At 38.2% G+C, this 27,660-nt stretch overlaps 1 protein-coding gene across 2 annotated transcripts in view; it reads right to left on the reverse strand.

Annotated features, from left to right (window-relative positions):
* Positions 1–6,366, reverse strand: part of FGF10 (fibroblast growth factor 10) — a 65,024-nt gene extending 58,658 nt beyond the window's left edge. Inside the window, exons 1-3 of one of the 2 annotated variants that reach the window (XM_032993320.2) lie at positions 6,207–6,366; positions 6,005–6,079; positions 5,334–5,894 (exon numbers count right to left, since the gene is read on the reverse strand). In XM_032993320.2, the coding sequence (XP_032849211.1) occupies positions 5,334–5,667 (334 nt within the window). In that variant the 5' untranslated portion in view covers positions 5,668–5,894; positions 6,005–6,079; positions 6,207–6,366. Of the gene's footprint in view, positions 1–5,333; positions 6,080–6,206 lie in introns of both variants that reach the window. The other variant, XM_032993309.2, reaches the window with a different exon arrangement.
* Positions 6,367–27,660: the final 21,294 nt, after the last annotated feature.

A 27,660-nucleotide genomic window follows, 5' to 3' on the forward strand; every position in this document is an offset into this window, starting at 1 on the left:
ATGAGTCTGTATGTCCCTTGATTTCTTTCTTCTGAGGGTTTAAGAAAAAACTTCCAATTGTCCCTAATGTGGTGGGTTTTTTTTTTGTTTGTTTGGTTGGTTTTTTTTTTTTTTTGGGTTTTTTTTTTTTTTTTTTTTTTTTTTTAAAGCAAGTGGCTATAAGTTAGATTTATGAAGACAAAAAGACTTCTTACAGCTGTGTTTTTTGAACAGATTTATCGTAGGTCTGCAATATCAGCATGGAGGGTCCACAAAGGCAGGAATGCAGTACGAGTAACAGGAGTGTCATGTAGACATTAAATAGGACAATTCTTTCCACATTCATAAATCCTAGGTGTCTATGGTTGAATACTGCTGGTTATATTATGTAACTGAGTTTTGCAGAAGTAAAAAAAGGGGAAAACAAAGAAACAAAAGACAGAGTGGGATATTATCTCCATCAGAACTCAGGTTCTTTAATATGAAATGTGTAAGTTTCAAATTACTTCACTAAAACAGTATTATTTCATATCTTAAGTATTTTGATTGATAAAAAAAATAACCAGATGTCTAAGGAGAGTAAGATAACAAAACACATATTTCTACTAGTCAGTTTTCAGAAAAACAGAGAAAAGTTTGCACATTAATTTACAAACACCAGCTCATGAGAAGTCAATAACCCCAAACAGCTAGCTTTAAAAATGCTCAGTGGCAAAATAATAGGTTTTACCAAATGTTCTAATCTGGTTTGAGTTTTGCAGCTGAGTTTTAAATACCTTTCAAACTTTTTGATTTTATTGCACCTGAGTTATAATAAAAACAAACAAACAAACAAACAAACAAAACCAAAACCTGAATATCAAACTGAATATACTTAATCAAGACACATTTAATGCTATTTTTATGTATATAACACCATATATACCACAAATTTGTATATATGTGTCATGTATATATGCACACACTTAAAAACCTCAGTATTAATGCTGAGCATTTCTAATAATTGGAGTGGTTGTTTACAAGCTTTTGGGCTACAGAATGAGTCTCAGAACTTTCTTGCTATTAGTCACTATGTTGCTAATCTGATCCCACACTAACGAAAGCAAAACAAGAAACTATCAGGGACTTCAGCAGGTCCTATGTATAAAAAATGATTGTATACTCAGGGGAAAAGCCTGGAATAGGTTAGTTAATGGGAAGTACCTAATTGTTTTATGCCAGCTACCCCTGTAAACCCTTACTGTGCAATTGCAGTACCTTTCACTGTTTGGATTAACCCACTTTGGAAGCTCGGAAGGCCAATTAATAGAACCTCAGCTGGTGTAAACCCTTTTAGCTTTGCTTGGGCTAGGTGAGCCCATACAGCTGAGGATCCAGCCCCTCCTTGTCCGCCCAGCCCGAGCGGAGGTGACACCAGGCAGTGTCGGTGCCGCCATCTACCGTAGGTTCTGCAGAGCACTGCTTGGTTCAAACGCCGCAGGAATCGCTCCAGCGATTCTTCCCAATAACGTCCAGGCTCATTGACAGAGACCCCACTCCCTAAATACATACCTAAATAACGACCTGATCCTGTAATCCTCGCTCAGGCAGGACTTCCTCCACAGGCTGCAGGTTGGCTGCTGCTAATTAAGCATTGCATACCGAGTTACCATTCTACAGCTACTAAGATCTGTCCTGTAAACTTGAAGTCCATGTGCTTCATAGCACTATTACCAGCTGCCTTAAAAGTCAATCGAAAATAGTATAACACTCAAAAATACGTTGAAGTTTTCCTGAACAAGCTTATCATGTAGCCTAATGCATGCCATCCAGTAAAACCAGAGTGCCACAATCTTCAAGAAAGTTTTCTGGGTGCAAGTGAAGTCAGAATCTTCACACATGCAGTTCTCTCCCAGTTTGAATAAATGGCTTAAGCTTCTCTTGGTCACCCCAGATCAAGTTACAGTGAAAGCTTCTGTAATTGCTCTTTGGAGGTTTCTTTTTTTTGTTTTGTTTTGTTTTGTTTGTTTGTTTTTGTTTTGGGTGTTGTTCCCCCCCCCCCCCCCCCCTCCCCCCCAACAAGTACTTAAGTCACCAGAAAGCAGTACAGCTCTCCTTATTCATGCGTGTAAAGGGCTCTACCAAGAACAGGGGCAAGATACTTCACAGCTGTGGTGCTGTGGGGTTAGCTAGTACTTGCATTTTGAGGAGAAGCTTGCAGATGTAAGGAATGACAAAACAAAACCTAGAAAGTATCCCACTTCTGTCTAGTGACAGACACCCTCCAGCTATGCCAAATGCTACAAGTTTTCCCAGCCTCCTGACAGAGCAGTTAGAAACCACCTCTGTTCCCTTCACTGTATAGGTAGAGAAAGGCTGGTGGAATAGTTCCAAACAATCAAGTTGGAAAACATCTGCCAGAGTAAACTTTCATTTACCACACTCTACACAATATTTATAGAACAAATCTATGGATGCTGCTTGAGCCATTTAAAGGCTGGAGACTAAATTCTGTTTTCTGAATGTTTATTCTGACTTTCTCCAACTGTTCTTACTTGACAGTGCTTAATTGGCTGCCAGCCATGAAAGCTGTTGTCTAATTACACAACGTATCATGATCTTACAGCCATACAGATAAGGCTTTACTTCAGCATAAATGGGTTTTAAACATTAGCATATGAGAAGAAGAAAATTAGCCCCCAAATTAGAATGTTTGTAAGTCTTGTGTGTCAATAGTCACTATAATTTGTTTAGGAAAGCATGGTTTTGAAAGAGGAAATCATATTAGAGATTAAATAGCCTTTAATGTTAAACAGGCCACAATCTAGTGGGCTGACTGGCTAACCCTTCATCCATGGCAGAAATCTATTCACATGTAATTACATATTTTAGACTATCTTAAAGATACATTTGCATGGAATCAGTCCAGCTGGGGATTACTGCAGTATTATGATGGCACAGTTACACATGAGGTTATGAAAAGCATAGATTTTGCAAATCACTTGCAACATTTTGCTACATAGGCGTCCTTGAAATAAAGGCATAATAAATACATTCTTAAATGGTCTCAGACTATGTACTTTTACAGAAAAACAGAATTCCACACTGCAAATTATAATGACTATTAAAGAAGGACATACAACTGTTTGATTTATCGTTTCCTAACAAGAACCTAACTGTTTTGTGTTTGAAGATGATATACACTATTTCTGACTTTGTGATGTAAGTGCAGTTAGCAAGTTGTAAGTTTTAAGATGATGGGAGTCCTTTCTTCACTGCACATAAACTTGAGGGGCAGGATACAGCTATGTATAATAAAGGCATTGTTTTGTTTTTATAGGGAACAAATTACATTCTCCTCTCTTTCAGTAGATACTCTGCAGATGTGACAATAACCATGCCATCACCAAGAATGCCAATTCTCTTTCTGATGCACTGATTGGAAAACTAGGAAAAAAGAATCATACCCTACAGTTGCATGGGGTTGTTTCTGCATGTCCACTAAAAGCGCAAGAAAGGTGTATATGTGCATTTCAGTGTTTTCTACTGCTTCTTGGCAAGATCTTGCAGAAGCTCCTGCATGTCAGCAACTTTACTCACTGAACAGTACTGCTGGTTAAGTGGGTCTGCTCAGGTGAATTGTTACTTCTCCGAGTACACTGTTGTCAAATTGGGCCCCTCATAGCCTTTTCAGCAGCAGTGTCCTACACAGAATGTCTCGTTGTTCTCAGTGATTCACACAAAGCTTTCAGAATCTCATTTTAGGGGAATGGTGCTGTCCTCCATAAACAAAGGAATCTAAGAAATACAGTGCCAGGACCTCATTCCACACAGATTCATCAAATTGAAACCTTTAACATAGCCATATTTTTCAAGAATTTGGTTTTATATGAAATATAGAAAAGGAGGCGGTAAGATTAAGCTGCTCTGACATCTAAAGCTTTCACAAACATTAAGTGCATGATAAAATATGAAGTTGCAAGGTGGAGCAAGTGAAGTAGTGACATATGATACAGCAGGACTCTCCTCCCTGTTTATGAGCCTGTGTTATGAGTATTTAATAGAAATACAGCTGAATTAACAGTAATGTCTATCATATAGCACATCAGCCTGTTAAAGTAGTCCATACTTTACACATTATCTAACAAGGGATCTACTTAAGTCACTTTAAATTGTTTTAATTTAACAGAAGATTTATCCCTAGGTTTATCTGGATTTATGTGAAACAACCCAAGAACCAAAGCGTGGTTCTCCACTGGTGAAGCAAGCCAGAGAGTTTCCTCCAAAAGCTGCATAACAGAGCTTACTTTCTCAGCATGCTACTACAGTGAGATGCAGTCATTTAAGAGTTACAATGCAATATATTGTGATTTATTACAGTTACTTCAATTTGAGATTACACAGGCAGGAAAACCAACTAAAGGTTATATTTCTAGCACTGACAGACTAAAATACATTGCCAGAAGCATACTATTACTAAAAGCCTAATTTGTAGGACAAAAAAGCTCTAAACTTCAGCCATGGAAACAGCCATACGACTTTTGCTTTGAAATAATTTCTTTTTTTTTTTTTTTTTTTTTTAAAAAAAAAAAAAAATGACAATGAAACGCGTGTGAGGTCTGTGCGAGCCCAGCCCCAGATGTTTACAATGGAGCGAGTAGCGGTATAGGGGCGCTGCAGCCCGGGAGCGGCGCGGCGCGCCCGGCACCAGCACCAGCACCGCCGCACCGCGGGCGGCTGCGCGGCCGCGCACCGGCTCCCAGCACCCGCCGGGCGCCTCCGCGGCGCAGCGCAAACCCTGGCAAAATCCCGGCCTGAAAGAAAAAGCCCCTGTTCCGAGCTCGGGGAGGAGGCAGAGTGGAGCAGACAGTTCTTGCGCGGCTCGGGGATAAGCGTGTCTGTGTGTGCGTGTGCGCGCGTGCGTGGGGGAAATCGGTGTATTGTTTCAATACAGCGTCCTCGTCAAGGCACTTTAATGACAGGGGATAATGATTTTCAGATTCGGGAGACAATACCCCCCTCCCACCCACCCCCCAACACACACACACACACACACACACTCCGCGCCACATCCTTACAAATCTTTCTAATTTGCTCTTCTGCCAGGCAAAGAAACAAACTGTGCTCGGCGAAGCTATTTGCAAAACAAATGTAAGCGGAGAGATTCGCAGATACGGTGCCGACGGGGAGCGGCGCCCCGGAGGAGCCCACCCCACCTCTGCCCCGCGCCCCACTCCCCGCCGAGGCGTCACCTTCCCCTTCCCTCCCCAGCCCGAGGGCCGGGGGCTGCGGGGGCTGCGGGGGCCGGGGCCGAGGGGGCTGGCGGGGCCGGCGGCAGCCGCTGCCCGACAGCGCGGCGGCCGAGCGGTACTTACTGAAGGGGCAGTTCTCCTTCTTGGTGCCGCTGACCTTGCCGTTCTTCTCGATCTTGAGAAAGTACTTGTTGTAAGAGTAGAGCTTCCTCTTGCGCACGTCTCCTTGGAGGTGATTGTAGCTCCGCACGTGTCTCCCCGCACTGGAAGGAGAGGAGAAGGACGAGGGGAAGGAGGAGGATGATGAAGAAGAGTTGGTGGCCTCCGGGGACAGCATGTCCTGGCCGAGGTCATGGCAGGTGACAGGCACAGAAGACACCAAGAAGAGCAGCAGCAAGCAGCAACAAGGCAGGTGGGAAAAGGCTGAGGCACCATTTGTCAGTATCCATTTGCACATTGTACTGAAACTCTGGGCGCTGGAAAATGTCTTATCAAATGAAACATACTGGAAGGGTAAAACCTTGTAAAAGGCAAGTGGAGAGCCGGTGGTTGCTGCTTCTGGTTAGATCCCTCTGAGCTCTGATCTGGCCTGAAGTAAGTGCACCAACATCCATAACTCAGGGGACAAATCGCCTCAGAAGTTGCTCCCTTTTAATCCTTCGAGTCCTCCCTCAGAAAAAAGAGCTGTTGGTTTGGGATTTTTTTTTTTTTTTTGGGGGGGGTTTGCTGTGGTTAATTCTCTTTCCTTTTTCTTTTCCCCACCCTACCCCCCATATACACACACACTCCCCAACCTGGTTCGAGACTTCACGGTAGTTAGTTTGTTCTCTTCCTCACTCCTTTCTTCACCATCTTAGATGCAGAAAGGTCTGAAAAATAGATGACAGCAAAGTGAACAACAACAACAACAACAAAAATAAATAACCAGAGGAGAGGGGTGCCGGAGGGGATTTTTCACACATACCCCTTCACACACACACACACTCATGCACTCACACTTTGTGGCTTTGCACCTTCTTCTGATTCCCACCCCCTTGTCTTTTTCCAAATCCCAAGACAGTTGCACAACTCGTCCTTTCTCACTGACAACCCCAAAGGAGGCAGTTTCTTTGTTTTGCTTTGAATTCTCCAGAACAGTATTTAAAAAAAAAAAAAAAAAAAAAAAAGTGGAGAGAAAGAAAGAAAGAAGGGGGGGGGGGGGGGAAATCCCCACTTCCCCCCCTTCCCTTCCTTTCCCTCCCCCTTTGGTTGTAAACAGGTTGGAAGTTGTAGCCTAAATGTCAGCGATTACAAGTCAGAGGTGGGATGTGCCTCTGGTGGTCAACCCTTATTTGCAGGGGGTCAAGCAGCGGTGGGACATCTGAAACCCTTTTGCAGTTGGAGCGAGCGGCGCCTGCTGCGGAGGGAGCCGCGGGAGCTGCCCTCGCTTCCTCCCGGGCGGCAGCGGCCGCGGCAGCCGCCGCCTTCGGCTCGCTGCTAATTGCTCCTAAAGCCTTCTCCTCGGAGCGCCGGCCACCAGCATGGCTTGGAGACTCATGCTTTACTAATTTCCCTGTCTTCCAGGCTGAACCAATCCCCTCTAGGGACGCTTCCCTTACCTCCTCCCCTCCACCCCCCACACCCCCCCCAAAAAAAAAAAAAAAAAAAAAAAGAAACTTGTTTTCTAGCGGAGGATTTTATTTTTTTGGCATTGAAGTGCTTGAGAAAGCCACCTGGAGCTTGTTGCCTGCTAAATTTCCCCCTCCCCCTTCGCTGGAGGAGGGGTCGGGTGGAGAGCTTGGAAAGAAGTATATACTACAGGCAGACCCTGGAAAAACAGATTATATGCTGGTCAAAGAGAGTAAAAAAGGGAAGAGACATAATTAGCTCCTTTTCCCTCTTCTTTGCCAGCTTCCATGGAGGTCTTTCTCCCTTCTTTAATGAATCACTGATTTCTCACTTCCGTTGCTGAAATAAAAAGTTCACACTTTAGCCTGCTCTTCCTTTTAAGCCTCTCAAGATTTATTGTGTCTCTTTCCCCACCCTCACCCTCCTTGTCTCAAAAGAAATCAGGGCCCTAAATGACCATTTTCTAATTGCTAACATGAGTCATTTACTGAATCACGAGTTTGACTTCAAAGAAAAAGGGGCTTTATTGGGATTGCAAAGGTTTCCCCATAAAATCGGTCTGAATGTTTTGCTGTCTTTTTTTAAAAACAAAACAAAACAAAACAAAACAAAAACCTAATGCAGTTTTCTTTGCCAGAAAAAAACAAATTTTCCATTTTTAAGGCTATTTTAATGCAATTTTCCAAGCTATTATTATCTTAGAGGGGTATATGTTGTTGGTTTTTCCTTTGATTCTGACTCTCCTAGTGGATTTCTCATTTCACATACAGAATGTTATGACAGATTCATATTTCTAGTCCATCACCAAACCGTCAAATTTCCCAGTAATTAACAGGCATCTTCCATACAATGCACTATCTTTTAACATCATGATAAGGGATCGGGGGTATGGGCAGCATGCAAGACATTACATTTTGTTTCAGTACTTAGTATTGTAAAATAACTGTTTTGTAATGCAAGAAGGTGAAACACTTACTAAGAGAATGGAGTAGCAGAGAAGTGAAGCAGTACAGAAACAGAGCAAGTAGTTCAATACATAAACCCAGAACTTTCTTGAAATAGAGACAGTTTAATAAAACAGATCAGTGGAATGTAACGGAGAACCACCTATGCAATCATGTTTGGCATTTGCAGTAAATCTTAAATTAAACAACAGAAAATGCAAAAAAGAACAAATAGTTCTAAAATTAGGCTGATACATTAAATTAGGATGTTAAATATATTATTAACTTCACAACAGAAATTAGAAATTATTTTCTCCAGTTACAGTGTTTATTCTGGAGAGAGTTGGCTCCTAAATATATGTGTTCCACTTCTGGGGGTGATATTTAAACAGCTTTAAAAATGAAACCATTTAATGTTATAATCCATATGTTTTATGATGTTGTTTACGATACTTCAGAGTGTTTATTCTGCATGTATTTGCACTGAGTGCAAAGCATTTCTGAAAATTTTTTGTGAATCTGATTAGGTTTTCCTTTTGTGGCAATTGATAATAATAATAATAATGAAAAGCAAAAACCTACTTTTTCAGTGAATATCTGACAGTTTACACATAGTTCTACAAAGCTAATGTCAATGTTTGCTTTCTATCTAGGTCATAAAGGCTACAACACATTATTTCTAAAATGGAAGTATTTCTGATTCCAACAGCTTAAATTGTAAATAATCACTATAATGTCTTAAAATTATACATTTGAAGAGATCTTTATTTTTTTTCCTATTTTTTTCTGTCATATGCTAGTAAATACAATGAATCAGCATTTTAGGATCTCTGGTGGTAGGAGAAGTTTGGGGGTCAAACATATATTTAACCCTTACTTGTTAAAAAAGTAGGTACTTCCTTGAATTTACTCAAGAAGCATTCTTCTTAGACCTATTTCTAGCTTGTGATTGGCTGTATGTTGGTTGTAAGATCTTGCAGGTAAGAACAAAACACACATATCTGGAGTTTTATATTAAATCTTCTTTTGGCAGGTGCAATATTCAGTGCAGTACTTAAAACTACTACAACACATAGAGTCCTTTTCTATCCCGTGTGATGACAGGGAGGGCATTTACAAAACAGAGTCCAAATGAAAAGCTGACATAGCTTTTTAGATTATATCTCATTCTTTTTTCTACTTTCTGTATAGCCTTTCTTTTATAGCACAGTTGAATCCCTAAATACCCCACTACTTTGTATTGTCAGGTCACCTCTTAGGTTAGCCTGAGAAAGCCTGAGAAAAGTTCCACAGGAAAGATGCACTATTTAACGGAATTCAATCTGTCCCAATAGATTTGAATCACTAACATAAATGTATGAATGTAGATTATATCTCTGTAATGAGGCCTGAATCATTCTCAGTTACTTCAAAGGACTGAAATTCAACCTTCCTTTTTAGCAGCAACAATCAGACCTTAATGGGTTCCTTTATTAATTGTTCCATTGCTAAGCTTGAAAGCAGCTACCTTCAGTACAGGTCCTAGACTAGAAATGGTACCTACTTATTCTAAAACAGTGTTCCTGTTTTACTTTTTACTGCTCTAAGATTCTGTGAAAATTTTCCTGGACTGTGGTTTTACACACGCTGAATTACATTGACCTATCCAGAATGAAATAAAGAAAACACTTTCCAAAAAATATGCAAAAAGTAGAACACATATTTTAAGAATTTTCTTTTGGGCTGTTTTCTTTCCAAAGAATGTTCAGGAAAATGAGTTGTGCAGGTGAATTTTAATGAAAAATAGCCTAAACAAAAATTTTTTTTCGATACTTGTAGCAATAGCTTATGTCATGTTTTTATTTTTTGATTAGCAAGAAGGCATGTTTGGTGGTTTTATTTATTTATTTATTTATTTATTTATTTTATTTGTTAAGTAGATGGCGTGAATCTGAGAAGGAATGTTTTAAGGTAGTTGGAATAGATTTCACCTTGTATGATTTCCCCTAGGCAAGGCATTATCTTTTTTTTGGTGTTGTAAATAAGTTCTGTTTATACCTTTTAGTGTTAATATAATCAACTCACTCTCAGATGTCACCAGTCCCTCAGTTTGTATTGACAGATAGCAATCATGAACATTTGCTGCTTACAGTATGATGAGAGATGCACATGAATCTTCTGGTCATGGGACCCTATTCTCTTCTGATACAAGGTGTTGGGAAATTTGCCAGTGATTTCATTGAGAAAGATTTGGGCCAAGAATGTCACTGCCAGAGAGGCAGCTTTGCCAGAAATGAGACGAGGAATGCCAAACGTCAGTGATGGTTCAGATGCCTCCATTTATATGTCAGTTCTGAAGTGCAGAACTTGGTAGTGTTGTAAAACACTAATCTTGGTTATAAAGAAAAGGCAGTGTCATGTACTATCCACAATCACCATCAAGCAATGAGACAGGCTGTTTGATTTGAGATGTAGTGCTGCTTCCTGAAATCTTTACACTGTGAAGTTCATGCTCACCAACAACAGGGACTGGAGGCCATTGCATTTTGTCTGAATAAAGTATGTCTTAAAGCTTGAGAAAAAAAAAAATCATCATTACAGTTGTCTTCTTCAGAGAAATCTGCAAAATCACTATCATATTTATCTCTATTTTTCACCATTTCATGAACATCCATGTAATTTAAAAAGTGTCAAAATACTAATATTATTCTGACTTTAAGTAAGTAATGAGGTATAAAGTAAGCCCTAAAGTTGTCAAAGATCAAGACTGAAGGCAGTGTAATTTATCTGTATGTATGAAGTTGGAATAAGACATATAAAATCATAATACTGTTTTAACTGCCTGTAGTGGGATTTGGTAGTGTGTGGAGCATACTCCTTGGCTCCTCTGTGCACACTCCTTTCTAGCTAAGTATCCAAAACTGGAGAAGAACTTGGGCAGAATTTAACTGAGGTTAATAAAATGCTTGTATCAGCATTTCTTTATTATTTCAAAACCACTTGTGCTTCTCGTTCAGACATAATAACAGACATATGCAAAATGAGTCTGAGATAACCAAAATGTAGTTCAGCCAGAGCTGGTTCCACCCATCCTACAGAGTCATTAGTGAGAATGGCCAAGTGTCCTGCCTAGGCTGAGACTAGTCCTCAGGAGGAGTAAGACAGTACTCACTCTGCGAGGTCTGGTGGAAGAATGAAGAGTTGGTTGGGCTAGCACTGCCACTGGTGATAAGTAAAGATTAGCTAGAATATACCATGTTTCACATTTTTCTTTTGAGTAACAGAATCAAAATATGGCAGCTCTTAGGACCACACAGTTCACCTTGTGAATAGATCTGTAAGTTGTGGGACAAGGCAATATTTGCCACAATACTTAGATCACTAGTATGTGTTTCTCATGAATATATTGGCAAAACTGTCTGAGTGCTGTGCTTCAAGCAGACAACTAAGAAAAATGTTTATTCTTCTTAAAATGCTAATTATAGCTATTCTCTTAGAATGTGTTTATAGTTATGCTATGTCTGACAAAGAAATTATAAAGCGATGTATAACATTTGAAAATATCAATATGATTTTTGTTTGATAAATAGAGCTATTAAAAAAAGAAGAAGAAATAAGTGAAAAATGCATTCTATGGAGGTCAGTTAGAGGTGACTACAGACCCCCAGACACTGAGCTGCAGTACCATAAATAGCTATGTGCATGGGTTGGACACTGACCGTGTTTAGTAATGGTCTGCTGGCAGCCAGTTTTGCATACTCTGCGGCACAAACATAATTAAAATGGCAATATTTTCAAGGAGTTACTTTACTCTCAGAGGATTTGTTTTTCTTTCTCATTTCATACAGAACTACCACGAATGCAGGCCACTTAAATACTCCTACAGATATGAGTGATTAAGAACAATACTGTCAGAAACTGACAGGAAGAGGCAAATATGAGTCAGCCCTTTGCAGATTTCACACACCCTGCCTTCCTTCACCCCAACCCCACTCCCCCGCCCCTCAATCTCATCTAAGCTTAGATTTTCCATGTGGAAACCTAATAGGAGTCTGAGGAAATATTTTGAGCATTCTTATATACTCTCCCTCCATATAAACCTATACACCTGTGAGTTTTCCTTGGAATGGATAATGCTTATGGTAACAATTTTTTTTTTTTTTTTTTCCCCTGCACTGGTTATTCTAACAGTTTATACAACTTATTCTGAAGATACGCTATAAACATTTTCACTAATCATTCCCAGGATCAAGACCAGAATCAGCTGAAACAAGGTGTTGGCTTATTTGTGACACTGAAGCTCCCGTTCCCTGGAAAAAACTTTGCAGAAATAAAGATATTTCGGTACTTAAATGTCATCTTTGTATCTTTGAATTGTATCTATTAATTTACTGGAAAAGTTCTTTGTGTGAGATGTAAATGAGACAAAACCAAAACAGTTACACAAGCTTTTTTATGAACAGGGGTGTGTACCCCAAAATGTGCTAACTGTCTGGTACTCTTCCTGGATCCAACCAAGATCCCCTTTACCAAGGCAACAAACCAAAACCAAAATTCTGCAACTCTGCTAGGGTTTACCCTTCTCGAGCACTACTGGAAGGGAACGAAGAAGTCACTTCTAGGCATTGCTTGTGGAGCTATTTGAAACAGAGCTGACAGCTAGGAACATCAGCCCAACAGCTGAACTTGCTTGCCACACCACAGGCAACCGGGGTAGCCATCTGGGCTCCCTCTCAGCTAGTTAATAGCTCACACATTGCCTCTTCTTTGTCAGTTAATTTGTAGCAGTCACTGGAATTACTTCTGTGAGTAAGCACCTCTCAGTGTGAAGAAGGGTGATGGAAGAGAGCCCTTTGCCATCAAAGAAGTGTGGGGCAGGGCTGGGAAGCCAAGAGCAGCTCCCCATGCCTCTGGCTGAGTGGACAGTGCCAGAGCTGCTGCAGACTGGGCTGGGCACCTGTCAGCCTCCCCAGGTATGGCATTCTCTGAGAGATACATCAGTGTCTCTTATAGGGTACATTCCACCCGTGTTTCCACAGAAGTGCTGCGCAGGGTTGGACACCAGCTTTCCCAGGACAGTACCTTCTCACATGTAGGTGACAAACATACCTCACTGAAGATACTATGAAGACAGAAAACAAATGTGGAGTTAGCTCAAATATACGAGAATTTTTCCTAAGCACTTCATATCTTAGGGCATACCAGTGCCCTTAATGTTATTAGGAAGAACACCATGACTCAGATATCTAATTGCCCAGCTAGTTACACCCTCATTATTTTGTCCTGGATTTCAGAAAGAACAGCCAGGACCAATTGTTCTAGGCTCTGTATCAAAGAATGGGTCCCTCAAAGGCAGCTTATTGCTGAGTTGTGAACTTTTTAAAGATGATTTTCTTCTGTTACAGGGTACTCTCCAGCTGCTGATTATGGTTTTGGAAATGCAGCATATATTTATTAGTAAATTGTTTAGCTTTTTATTAAGATCAAAACACAGAGACAAAAGATAACAATATGGTGTCTTCTTTCTAGCATTATTTAAAATGTTTACAGTATGTTAAAGATTTAAGAAACTCTCTGAAGAGCAGTCATCCATTCTGTGAGGCTTAAAGAGATTATTTTTCTTTGCAGCATATGGGTAACAACTGGCCACACAGATACAAATTATTGCAGATTTTAACCATGTTTCCAGTTACTGGTGATAATGATTAGCTCCTAACTGCCAGATTCAGTAAATTTGATGTCACATTTCATTTATCCTACATGTAGTTAAAAGCAAAGAACGTTGAAAATAACAGACATTGGATTTTGCATGCCAATAACAGGTAAAATACCTTCCTTGGATATTTCTAAATACTAAAAAAACTGCTGCAGGTTTTTTCAGTGCAGCTCAGGGAAATGAACCCTTTAAACCAGACTGGAATTTGACAAACCAAGAAACATTACTGATTATAACAAGCAGTAGAAGCCAGTGTATATGGTATAAGCTCATTCTGAGTATTTTTCAAAATAGAAGAGCTTCTTGCACCCAAAGAATGGAGGGAGGAAGCCAAAGAAGGAGGGACACCTCCATTTCTTTCTCTTATACTCTGCTTGTGATGCTGCCCTGCCTCTGGTATTCCTTCCAGCACTGAATCACCAAGTTATCATATTCACGTGATTACTGGGAAAATAATATAATCTTGGAGCCCTTTTTGTGTATCTGAATTCTAGAAATATAAACAAAGAGCAAGTTACTTAGTTGGGGCAAATGTTGACAGTTGTCTATACAAAAGCACTACTTAATACAAAATGCTGTCTAAGCAGAGGAGAGCATAAGGAAGGGCTGGATAATTAGACCAGCCTTCAATATCCACCAGTGATGCAGGGGTAGAAATATTTGCCTAGTTTCTGAGGCATTCAACATCAGTGCTTTTAATATCTTCTGAACTTCTGTTGTACAAATGATTTAACAGAACGGTGGTGACCCTTGTTTCAGTCTGCCCCAGGTCAGCTTTGCTTGTTGGTGCTTGTGTCAGGCATACACCAAAAGGCAGAAAACTCTTCAATTAATTAACAATTATATTCTTTAGTTAGTTAGTAAAGTGTCATGTAAACGCTTCTTACAAAAACTCTTGGCATGAGAGACAGCTAGTTAGATTAATGGTTACTGAATGGTGGTTAGTCAGAAAAAAATTAAAAAGCATTTACAAATAATATATTAACTCAGACCATACAATTTAATTACCAAACAGTCTTTCTGATCCTGGTTGCCTGTAGACATGCATTTGAATTTGTCAACAAATCACATGACCAGATAAGCCACCACAAATCACCTCTCTGAGGAGAGGGAGGTGAGGGAGATAAAGCTCTTTTGTTTTCTACAGTTTGCAGTAAAAGGTGTTCCTCCAGAAGCCTAAGACAGGGAGCTTATGCACAGCTCCACAGGACAAGGTGGTCCCTGGTGGCCTTCAGAAGGAATCCTACCATTCTCTTGCAATTGATTAGTATCCTCAAATGGGAGCTAGGGAGAAGTCATACATCCCCCAAAATGGAAACTGGTCCTGAAGATCTGTTCAGAAATGCACAGTATTTTGAAACCTGAAAACAGCTTATGCTATTCCCAACATGAAGCATCTGCAGAGAAGTGGAGGCTGGAATGTCAACACCTCAATTTTTTGATTGATGGCTAAAGTGTAGCTCTTCTTTCTGAACACTGAATAGAATTTGAAATAATGAGCAGACTGACACCAAGAATGACTATGTTGAGCCTGGATTTCTGACAAAAGCAAATCAATCAACATCAGCTAATGTGTAAAATGTCCTCTAGAACAAGAGAAAATGTGCAAGTCATATCTATGAAGAGATATTTACTGAGGTTAACATCAGGGAAATAAACACAAGCCAGCTCACCAAACCATGACATAGAAAACACTATCCATAAACAAGACCCTCTAATCTATTAACAATCTTTAAGAAAAACTGTGCTTGGTCCTACAGAACTTTGAGCCCTGTGCCAGCCATGTAGACAATGCTTAAGCACCTGTCTATTTCAATATATTTCATATGAAATAATGACACATATGAAGTATATGTTCAAAGCTACATGTGTGTTTAAGTACACTTAGGGCAGGTTATTCAGCTTTTCCTATTCAGACTTTCAGTTGGCTTATAAAAAGTTCCTCAGGTGTGGAATTCTTCTTGTAAAAATAAGTATTTGTAGTGAGATTATAAAGACTTTTAAGGGACTAAAAAATACCTGAAATGTGGGAATAAAAACCTAGTTTTGCATGGCACTTTAAAGTCTGAAAGATACTAATTTTTTGATCACTAGAAAGAATGGTTGCAAAGTAGCCATTACATATCCTCTCAGGAAAAGGTCATTATTATGGACACAGTGTTCAGTGTTTTTGATGAGCACTACAAGGAACTAATAGGTTGTTTGATCTTTTTCATGGGAAGTTTCAAAATTTAGGAAGAAACTTGGGTTGTTCTAAGTGAGCCTCATCTGGTGTGGGGATCAGTTTAGATGATTGCCGGATTCTTTTCCTATAGTTTTCATGATGTTGAAGAAAACAAATACATCTCAATTAAAAGGTTAACAAAATGCTTGCATTACTAAGTAACATCTCCTGCAAAACTACAGAACAAGCAAGAACAGAGGAAGCTCTTGTCCTTTCACAATAATTTGTTTTCCATTCCTTTTTATGAGGGTCCTCTCTCTTAAATTCTGCAAAACTTAGAGAATAAACAGGACTCAAATTTCAGTTGATTCTGGGCAGCTGACTTAACAGACTCTGTGTGGTTTTCCTGAGCTGACCAAACTGCAGAAAGTAAATCAGGGTGTGGTAATTCTAGAAATTCCCTGGAAATTCCCAGTGTAGACTAAGGAAGACAATCATTAATACTCATTCAGTGTATGCTGATCTTTTTTATTCTTCCTATATTTTTTCCATTGTAGTACATTTGTGTCATGTGTGCACATCCACCAGGAGTTTAATTTAGCAGTTTGTTTTACACCGTGCACTGAATACCTGTCAGACATTCTGACTATTTGATCACAACTGAGTGAAAAAAACAGTAATATAGCAGTAAAAAGCTTCTACTTTTATTTCTAGTCCTTGGATCTTTTTATCTATGCTATGTATTAATATAGAGGGTTTGATTCCTGGTAAAGGAAAAAAAAAAAAAAAGAAAAGAAAAAATAAAAGAATGCTAACAATCTATTAAATTCTGGGATACAAATTTCCTCCAGATTAAAAATGACATTTGCTTTACGTACTGGGGATTTTTCCATAATAATTGCTGGATGATTTTGATTTAGAAAGACAAGTGAACAACATTTAAAATCTTCAAGACTCACTGTTGCATTACTGTAACATATGAATAACTTTGCTTGTTAAGTGAACATTTGTAACCAATTAGTCTGAAGAATGCATCCTTACAGCTAAGAAAAAGAGGACCTCTTCAGCTACTCTTGTTCCACAGTCTTGGACTTTTGTCTGTTACAGCAACAGTAAGTAGAAGCTATGTGTGCATGTGCTTGGTGCACCAAGATATTTAGCTGGGGATGGTGGTAGCAGAGAATAGGTAGACTAAGTTCATTTTATTCCTCTGGCTCTGAGTTAAAGGAAGGGATCTTTTGCTGGTGATATTATCAACCTTCATGGAAAGGGGGGAAAAAGTCAAGAGAGTCTATCTGAATCAGAATCAGAAGGTCGTCTTCTGTCATGATGATGTTTATTTGTCACTCTTACTCAAGGCTACATTAACAGTCCAGGTCCTGCAAATGATCCTAGACCAACTCTATAGGCTGTTTATTTGTAGAACTCCTGCTGGTTTTAAATTGTGTCAGAAATTTAACTGTTTAAATACTCCATCAGTTTGAAGTAGCCTTATCTTTGTCTTTTATTGACCTAGATTTTGTGGTATTTTCTGCATAGATAAAATATGTGAAAAATAGGGAACTGTACCAAGAATCACATCCTCAGATAGTGGGCATTCAAATAAATAATTCAGTAATAAAAACTCAGGAAACTGCCACAAATCCTGACTGAACCAGCCTCTTCAGAAATTTGCATGCATACACATACCCTTACTCCCCACCCCTTCCATCAACAGCTTTTTGCAACATTCTTGGCATTAGCTGTAATAAATGCGACATCTGATTAAGGTAAGACATGGACAGTGTTTGACCCATGTCATATTAGTTACTGATTATGCCTTTACGTGCCTGTCAGAATATAATTTCTTACTGGTAAATGCAAGGTATCTAAAACATTCTTCCTACATATTTTTGAGAGACAATGTGTGACTTACAAAGTTGGAATCTGAACTGAAACACTGGAAGAACCACCAAAAATTGCTGGGGGTCTGGGTCTTCATCATGTCTACAAGTGATCTCCTGTTTCTGTGCAATATAACTGCCATGAGAATCTGTCCATAATAAAGGATTTTGACACTGTGATGTTCATCATCACAGTCTTTAAGTATCAGGTGCTTGGCTCCTCTAGAAGAAGCTACAGCCTATTGCATCTAGAGTGTTGTCTGCACAACTGAGAGAAAACATTCCAACCTGGTTAACATTCTGCTGGATACCTAGGTGCTGTTTCCGTACTAGAGAAAGATAGACATTTCAGGTAAATTTTTGTTCAAATGAAGTAGGAGTCAGTATTTTGAAACAGATGTGAAAACACTAGTGGTGAACACTTTTCATCCACAGGTTTTTACTAATATGATGGGACTTTTAGGTTCAAATCCCTCTGCCTGAAGAGGATTTAGGTCCGCATCTCCAGTTCAACAAAATGCTTGAGCCATGTTAGGTGAAATAATCTCTCTTCTTACTCAATTCTAATATATTTTTTCCACTTTGTGTACACTCTTGTCCAGAAAAATATCAACTGTGGCCTAGAGTTAAAGCTTTCCTCTAAAATAAAGATCTAGGTTCCAGTCACTGCTCCATGGTATGTTTATGCATTTTATGACTGTCTGCTGTAAAATAAATAAACAGCAGTTCAAGCAGGCACTGAAATTCAAGTCTCTCTTATGATTGTTAACACCCACTGGATTGAATACCTCATGGAAATAAGCAGATTTAGTTTCAGGATTCCAGCAGGACCTGTGCTTACATCATGATATAAAGTATGCACTAACGTGTAGAGTTGCTTGGTCCTATCCAGTTTTAGATGCTTAGGTGATTTTTAACACACTAGAAGTTGATCTGTAGGTGCCAATGTACCTTTGCTGAAGCCTTGAGGCCCCTGTGAACTTGAATCAGTCTCAACAAAGTTTTTCAAAAGTTCAGTTGATTAGATGCATAAGTCTGTCTTAAATCCCATTTTGGATACTGCAAATAGCCCTGGGTTAACATTATTTTGCCAAGGGTAATGCTGTGGGGTAAATTATATCCCACATGCCCAAAATGTATTTTGTCTTCAAAAAGGATAAGATCAGTGTAAACCACAAAACCAATACAATTTAACTAGGAGAGCGTTACCAAGAGATCTCACAATGTTTTTCAGAGGAAATTCACATTATATACTATGAAATTGAAGTACAAGCTATGGATGTGCCTTGCTGAAGGGAAGCCAGAAGGCCAGTAGCAAAGGTAAGAACTAAATCTCTGGAATCCAAGTCTGCTACTCCATCTGTGCAGCAAATTATTTATTCCCATGTAGTGTCCGCTTACTTTAGATTGTAAAATAGTTGAAAAAATAAAGATTTTGCTCCTCTGTTTATTTGTTCATATGTTATTTTGCTCATCCGATGTAGTTTAAAATTTTAAGAAATACACCATTGAATTTACTTCTCTATTTCTCAATTATATCTTGCCTTTCCTTTTAAATTAGTACTAGATTTGTAGCTTTGTAGCTTTGTATGTGGTAGGCTTTCTTTAAAATATAGAATAAAATTTACATCCGTTATTGATGAAGATTATATTTTTTTTTATAAACACTATAGCCAGGAATAACTGTGTCTATCAGATCCATTTTGCATTCTAAGGTATGCTACAGAAAGCTCCTCTTTCCCATATCTATCTTCCACACAATTCCTGTGGCTAGTACCTGTGGTTAAAAGTAACTTTCCAGAAGCCTCCAATAGTCCATTATAGTCAACACTGTGAGGAGGAACAAACTCTGAGTATGACATCCACTGCCTTATGGACTAGAAATTCACAAGTCTGTACAATAATCCTACCCCTCAAAAAAAACCAACTGAAACAATGAAAACATGTTCCAGTTATATAAAAGTGAAGCAACTGGTGTCTCAGTTCAAAACATTTTTTTTGGATGAAATGTTGAACCTTTTATATTTTATTTTCTGCTCTTACTGTATTTTTGAGATCTTAACATTTTGTCAGATAAAAAGAACAAAAAACTCAGCTGTACCTGTGTTTAGAATGAATAGATGCATTCAGAAACAGGTTTTCTGTCTCTTTCTTGTTTGTGTTGTGGCAAATTAGCTTGTGGCTCTGGTGAAAAAAAAAATTAGTTTTGTAATTCTTATAGAATACTGTAGCTTTTCTTCATTGAAGCTAAAGATAACAGAACAGATTCTGTTGTAATTTTTGTCTTAGAATATCAAAGCTGTGGAAAATATTAATGTCATATGAAAAGAGGGCTGACATTTCTATGTCACTGGTCTTTGTGTTAGTCCGAATGGAATGGAAGAAGAAGACGTTGCAGTGAATCAGATCTTACAGTGCCAAATTTTTCATATGTCATTTCCTTTAGAAAAATGTACTTGTTTCATTTTCATGGGGAAAAAGAAAGGAAAGAAAAGAAATGGACATGTCTAGGCTTATGGGTTGTCCCGGAAGTTTGAGATGTTAGAACAGTTTTTTATTTTCTTTCCATGAAAACTGTAGAGAGGAAATTTCTAAATAGTGAAGACAAGACCAAACAGCCAGTTTGTCTTTATTTAAAGTTTCTTGCTGATGTAAGTTTAAATGTCAGCAAACATTGGAAATAAACAGAATATTTCATGAAAAAAAGCACCCTGTATTAACTCCTTTCTAATGCTTTTGGCTGTCATATCCCAACACGTCCCAGGTAAGAGCTGCTGTCATAATCTTCATGATTTACGTTCACACACTGAAAGAAAACCTACTCACAGAAACAAGGCTGTTTATAATCCCTAAACCAAAGGTCTGTCACATCAGCTGGAAAAAGGTCTCCATCTATATCAGTGTTTTCTGGATCAGGCTAAAAGCATGTTAATTTGGGTTTGTACACAAGTCTTGCAAGAATAGCAAGCAGACTGTGGTATCCCAGCCTGCTGTTAGTTGCTGCAGTGCTGTAACACTGTTGGTGGGTTTTGACATCTTTCTGTGCCAATCTCAAGATTTCCACTGTATGGCTGGCCTACCATCCTGTTGGCCAGGGTCCCCTGTAGCTGCAAGAAAAGTAGCCACAGAAAAGGCATTGACAGGGAATCCGAAAGATTTTGAAAGGAATTTTCTTGTGAAGAATGGCTATTTTTACCCTCCTTCTCTCTTGTGGGTAGTTGATGACAGATCAACTACCAAGCACTTTAGTAGAGGGAAAGAATATCTTTCTTTCATGAAGATTGTTCAAGACATTACAATATGCTAAAAGTTGCATATCCATATAATAAATGATAAGTCTTATCCCACAGAGGAGGACATTTCCTGGGTGGTTGACACAAGAAATTGTCCTTAAGTACTATATTCCACATCCATTAAAAAAAAAAAAAAAGTAACTTAAGTGGCTACAGTCAGATTTATCCTTGAGCCACTACCATGGCCAAAGGGTCTACTGTGTGCATCTTCAATGCAGGACTGTTTTAAAGAAACCGGAGACCACATTAATAGGCAGTACTTTTAGGACAGCACCTATAAATCTTTGGAGAGATTTAAGATACCAGAGATTGGGAACACCACAGCATATTCTATTTCTCTCACTATTGGTTCTGTGTTGACAGCCTGAGAAACATTTTTTTTTATTGCTTGTTTGAAATACTTCCCAAGTTTCTTTGCCATGTTGGTGCAGTTTAGGTCAGAAGAGCCATGCAAGCTTGACTCTTTCATTCTGGGAAAGTTGCAAAGGTAATTGTGCAATTTTGGCTGTGACATTGGTGTCACTGTTGCCCAGAAGAGTACCTTAAAGTACCTGTTACAACTGATGTTTGTATGTTTTCTTTTATACATATTTATAGATAACAAGCAGAATCATTTTAACTTCTGAAGTCTGTTACTGGTTTAAAATATATTAAATCAATCTCTTTACTAAGTTTGTTTATAACAATATACCTTAAGTCACAAAGTATTCAATAAAAGAAGATTCATCTAGAAAGGACTGGTTGTATAATTTTTAAGAATACACTGCTGCTGCTCACTATACAGGCAAAAATATCCTTTCAATTGTTTTTTTCCTTTAAAATCCAACTTTAACATGTAGGGGTAATTTGCCTTGTTGTAGCCCAAGTGGGATTTCCTACTTAAAGAGACTGTTTTTTCTTTCCAAACAAACAAATAACTAGACAATACCAACACAAAAGCCAGTTGAAAAACATCACATGCATGGAGTTTAGAGTGACTATAAGTCTTTTTTGATCTTTCAGCACGGACCTCTGAACCCAACAAAATAAACAACCCAGGTTATGTCCTAATTGCTCCTAGTGAGCAGAACTGCAACACCTGGGTGTGAGGTTTCCTTTTATAAATTAAAAAGTCAAGCTAGCCCCTCCTCCCTTTAGGAAAACATCCTGTGCCTATACTCTCAGTGGCCTTAGGTGGCTAAACAGTTTTATGCCAGTGGGTTCGTTGTGTGGATGTCTAGTTTGAATGTATTTCCTCCCACCCCCTATTTTATTCTCTGCTTCTGGCTTAATCTGGAAACATTCTTACTATTTAAGCATTAAAGGGGTAATGCTTAACAAATGGGAGCATCCTCATATTGAGCCCTGAGCTCTGCAGAGATATGATGGGTCTTCTGAATAAACTGATGTGATCTGCATAAGTATCTGTACTAGTGTATACAAGGTGTGTTGCCTCCCTAGGTCTATAGGCAGAGACTCACCCAGTGGGGATGAATTCCCACACTAGCCTGCTGTAACAGATATAAAATGAGAATGAAATATAAAAGTTTCTAATGAGAACACAGCAAAAAGGTAAGATACTAACTTGCATTTAAGCAGAAATTTTAAAAGAGTATGAAAACATTCTTTGGGTTACCACCTCATAGTATTTCCTTTCTAGGAGGCTTGAAATAAGCAAACGAGGGCAAAAGGGAGCTCAGTAAAACATCTGCCATGTCTCCATTCCCACATTTCCTTTAGGCTCTCTTTCAAAGTGCATGTTGTTCCTTTCTCTTGGTAGGTCTAAGGTTAGGGTGATTGTACTGGAAAATACATGGCATGCTGCCACCATTTGTATATTTTTTTTTATAAAGGTAAAAACATTTTATCAGTATAGTGTTGACAGTTTGATTTTCTACTTCTCTATGTAAAACATGCTGGTCTTTTTGAAAGTACTGCACATATGTTATATTTTAAAAGTAACTATTACAGAGTAACATTTCTCTCTAGGAAAAAAAAGTGTTTTGGAGAAATAAACAGTCAAATAGGCCAAGTCCTGACATGGAAAATTAGAATATCATGGTTATGTATTTAGTGTTTGTATCTAACTCAGCTGAATGCTGTGTTATAGTTGAAGCTCACACAAGCTTTAATGTAATACCAGATGTAATAAGTAGATAATAATAAAGTGTGGCTTTTGACTGATAAAAGGCACTTGTTCACTGAAAGAATATCACCTAAATATATATCTAGATATAACACTTTTTTACTGGGGCTGCTAACAGAGTAATGATTTTGAGATAGTTACAGGTGACTTCACAGTTGCTGCCGAACAGTTACATTGACATAACTTAGTTTATTTTTAACACGTAAGCCAGATGCAAAATGTTATATTAAACTGTCTCTTGACTGGTTTGTATTGTATGTGTTCCCATGGAAACAAAATTTTTAATGGTGTGTCACAGACTGGACACGTTGGTTATCTGACCTGGGTAACCCAGCATGTAGATTTGGAGTGGTTAGTTTTGTTCCAGAGGTATTTGTTTAAACCTTTGTTCTCTATTTCCGTTTCTATCCCAAGAAAACTTAGCTGTGGTGGGGGGAAGAATTTTGCTTCATGAACAGCATAATCTTAGGGTATTGTAAGGTGTGACTTAAATTTGCAGTTCTAGATCAATTAAACTTTTCTCAGGGAGCATCCACACGAAAACATGCAGGAACAGAGGAAAACAGTAGCGGATGAGATCTGTTTGAAAGTCACCAAGGCATTCATAATTTTTCAGAATGTAACAGTTCTTCAGGGGTTTTAAACTGAAAGATTCATAATCTAATTATCATGCCTGTGATATAATTAATTACTCTGTTTTATGTAATATAGAAATGATTCTTAGCTATGGGGCAAAGGTGTGTGCCTGTGTCTATACACTGGTGTGCCAAGGAGCTGCTGTGGCTGAGTTTGTAATAACAACTCATCTCACTTCTCTTTCTCTAAGCTTCTTATGATACAGTGTCTTCCCATCCTTGTTTGCACTCAAGTTATTTCTAAAGGCTTACTCCTAACAATGACGATAATTAAAGTCTGTGTTTCTAGTCTTCCCAGTACATCCTGTCATTTCAGAGCCTGTCTTCTATACTGTAGGCTCTAAGAGGCAGTATTTGTTTTCATGTTTTGTCTTATGCAATGCCAAGCAATTCATTCCGTTCAACAAACAATAAAAGTGGGTGAAATTTTGCTCAGTTATACTTTTGCAAAACTTAAGCATTTTAACTCCATATAGAGAGGAGAAAATTAATGTTTCATATGCATTGTTACATGTCACTACATACCTGTGCAAAGCAGAAGCCTATTAGATTTCAGAATGTGTAATTAATTTATTAAGCCAGGCAAAGCAAACGTTTCTCTGTATTGACATGAGCAAATATTTTCTTCAGTCATCTAAAGAATTCTATATACTTTATATTGGTTAAGAAAGAAAATGTCTTGCTGTTCTTTCTTCCTATCTTTATCACAGCTCTATGCTATCCATGTATTATAACCCAACATTGCATGAGTAAATGCAGCCCTCTTCTTCCTAGTCTCAGTTCAGCTCTTCCAAAGGCTAAAGAGTTTTGTCTGACACTTTTATTGTCCAGATGGTTTGTGACGTGTACAGATTTTATATTTTGTAATACACTGATTATCAAAACATGTCCCGTTGCTCACTTGAGGGTTACGACTTGATGCATAGATCTATTACAAAGATTGATAGTCTTAATAAATGTTAACCTACCAATACTCTAAGTGCACAGAGATTTTGTTGTTGTTGGGATTGTTTTTTAAAGATGCTAGATGGCACTGCTAGTCCAGGCTTTATTTTGAACAGCTGGGTTTCATAAAGCTAATTCTGCAAGCTATGAAAAGGGCATGTAAGGTATTACTTAAACTTGACAGCTAATGCAGTCTGAGAAATATACACCATGATGCATACAATAATGTTTCCACTGTAGGAGTATTCAGGTTTAGGTCTATAAACTCTAGTTAACTGCACTCAAAATTGTTGTACAAATACCCTTGTGTTTGCATTTTGTCCTTTCTGTTTCTTCTTCACATGTCACCTCATTTCATAGTTGTTGAGTTATGATAGCATGGAACTTGTTACATGTTTTGATTTTTTTTTATTCAAAATGCTGATTGTGGTATTTTAAAAGCCTTTTACATTTAAGAATTAGAGATCCAACAATGGAAAAAAATATACATTTTTTTTTTAATGGAATAATTTGTTTCATAAACATTATGCCACCCATGTTGAAAGTCATAAAATAATTATTTTAGAGTTCTGCAGAATATTTCAGTATCTCTGTAACCATAGTGCTCTCCGTTTTCTTCATTCACTTTAACTTCTATTTAGTCTATGGCTTACCTTTCTTTTATAGAAGTTAGGGATTTGATGCCGCTATCTGCTAACAGGTGAGGGTTTCACTGTAGAAAAATATTTTTACACCTAAAAAATTAGGGGAGGGAAAAAAAAAAAAACAAACTTTGCAGTAAAAGACTCTAGTAACATGCAAAGTCGCTCTTGATGCATAAAGATTTGTGACTTGAAAAAGTTTATACAATGTTATTGACTATTCATTCTCTGTTTAGTTAGTATCAAATTCCCTTCTTTTGTTTATTGTGCAGTAAGCTTACAAAGAAACTGCAAATTCTCAGCCTTTTGGGCAGACAGTTGGATACCGTGTCTAAGTGTTCGGAGCAACCAAATGGAACCTGCATCGTTCTGACCACTGGCTGGGTCACTGGCTGGGGCTTAAAGACTCACCTGAGTAATTCGAGAAATCCCTTCTATCTCCCCTTTTGATTTGCCTTTCACAGGCCAGTACTTTTTATTTCTTCTCATCTGTCTGCTATCATGTTAACAAGCAAAGGAGAATCTCGGCAGTTCATTGACAGCATAATAAAATGGGATTTAGATTTCAGTATTTGAAGAATGGCTTGCTTTTACGGTTTTAAGCTTTCGTCTCATACTTGTATTGCCCCAGTGATCAAAAAATTCCCAAACCCCATAGTGTGCATCATTGGCCTTAGAAATTGTTCACCTAAACTGTCTGGTCATAACTGGCAGAACATACAATGTATAACAAACTTTATGCAAAATTTTGCATATTTCTCTATGATACTGTAATATGAAACAATTAATATGCTGTGGGACTTTTCTCAGGTAATTATTTCCATCTAAATAAAGCTGAAGATGCAAAGTCTAATTCAACACAGTTGAATAGAGAATAGTCCAAATTCATTCCAGACATGAATTAAGTGAACTGATGAGGTGAATTTGGCCTTGTGTATCTGCATAGGAAAACTCATACTTCCTCTTGGAAACCCAATGCAAAGGTAACCTAAGATTATTGCTTTGAAAATCTGTACTAGGTGATGTTCTCAGGTGAATTTTGTGCTGAATACTTCATGACTGTTGAGAGATGTTGTTTGACAATGTTGTGTTTAGTTCCTAGATGAAAATAAACACTGCTTTGTAAAACAAGGCTGGAGTGAGCATTGTTAGAAGGTTATTTATTGTTGATGGAACAATTAAAGTGCAATGTTGTACTGAAACATTTGCTAGTTGATACACTCTGAAATACTCCAAAACTTTTGATTTTTATAAGGCTGCATTATTGCTTTTAAATTATGCTTCTGTGTATATTTAAGTTAATTCTAATATATTTTATCTGAGCAAAAGAGTAATGAGAGTGGTATTGATCTGAATGTCAAACAGTGTGGTATCTATGGAAAAACTCCATGTGTATATATATATCAACAAGTTTTATTCAAAACTGCAGTTCACCAGGTATGCTGTCAAAAAATACAGTGATATCCACTGGGATAAACAGTTATGTGTATTAGTTTGTCAGCTGTTCCTAATTCTGCATAATTTAGTTGCTGTGAACTGGAGAGGTGTACAGCATTTATCAATAATGTATCTGTGGATTAGTTTCATGTGAGAGCAAGCGGAGTAAATAAAACCACTCTAATGTGGTCTATCTATTATTAATCAGTGCAACAGAATAACTCTTAAAATATCCTAGTACACAATAAGCATCAGTAACAATTTTAAAGACTTATGACCTATTCTGTACCAAGTTTTTGAGCTCCTTGTTCAAATCATGATGCTATGTCTAAAAATACTCTAATGTAGGATTTAATGTGATTTTTTAAAATAGAAATATTTATTTATTTTGACTATTCTAATTTTAATCCATGTCAGCAAAGGAGAATTTCAAATTAGGGCCTCCATTCTTTAGAAACTCCCATAACATATTAAGGTGCTTGCTGAGAATTTCATTGGCTTCCCACATAGATGTAGGGTCTAGCCAGGAAGCTTTCAGTGCAAGGTTAGGACTGAAGTTGACATAGGCTGAGCACATCTTTAGGAAGCTATATTCTTCTCATAAATCTGGCGCCTGGAAAATAACCTAGAATCAATATCAATTCCATACAGAGAAAAATCTCAAAATGGACTCCAAAGCAGCTGATTGGAGTCACCCAAGCTAGTCTGGGTGAAATGTGGTGAACAAAGGTGGGTTTTGTTCTGCTCTGGAATTTTTATATATTTTCTTCAGGATTTCATAGAGAGATCTCAATTTAGAAACCTCATGGAATGCCAAGTGGGTGGAACACTCAAGCATGGCCATCACATGAGAGGTGAGAATGTGAGCTTGTGTTGAGAGGTAGGTTTCCTGCAGAAGAGAAAGGATGGATTCACTTGCTTCTGGAGTCTGCTCAGGAGACTGGGGTTTTGTACACCATGCTGCAAAAACACCTTTGTTCCTTCTTGCTGTCTTCTTCCAATTCAATATTTTTTTTGTTTGTTTGTTTAGGGGAACAGCTTCATCAAGAGGATCTGAAATCATCAATTTGTTATCTGTCA

This window comes from Tyto alba, unplaced genomic scaffold, assembly GCF_018691265.1.
Source record: "Tyto alba isolate M040663 unplaced genomic scaffold, T.alba_DEE_v4.0 Super-Scaffold_42, whole genome shotgun sequence".
Classification (NCBI taxonomy): Eukaryota; Metazoa; Chordata; class Aves; order Strigiformes; family Tytonidae; genus Tyto; species Tyto alba.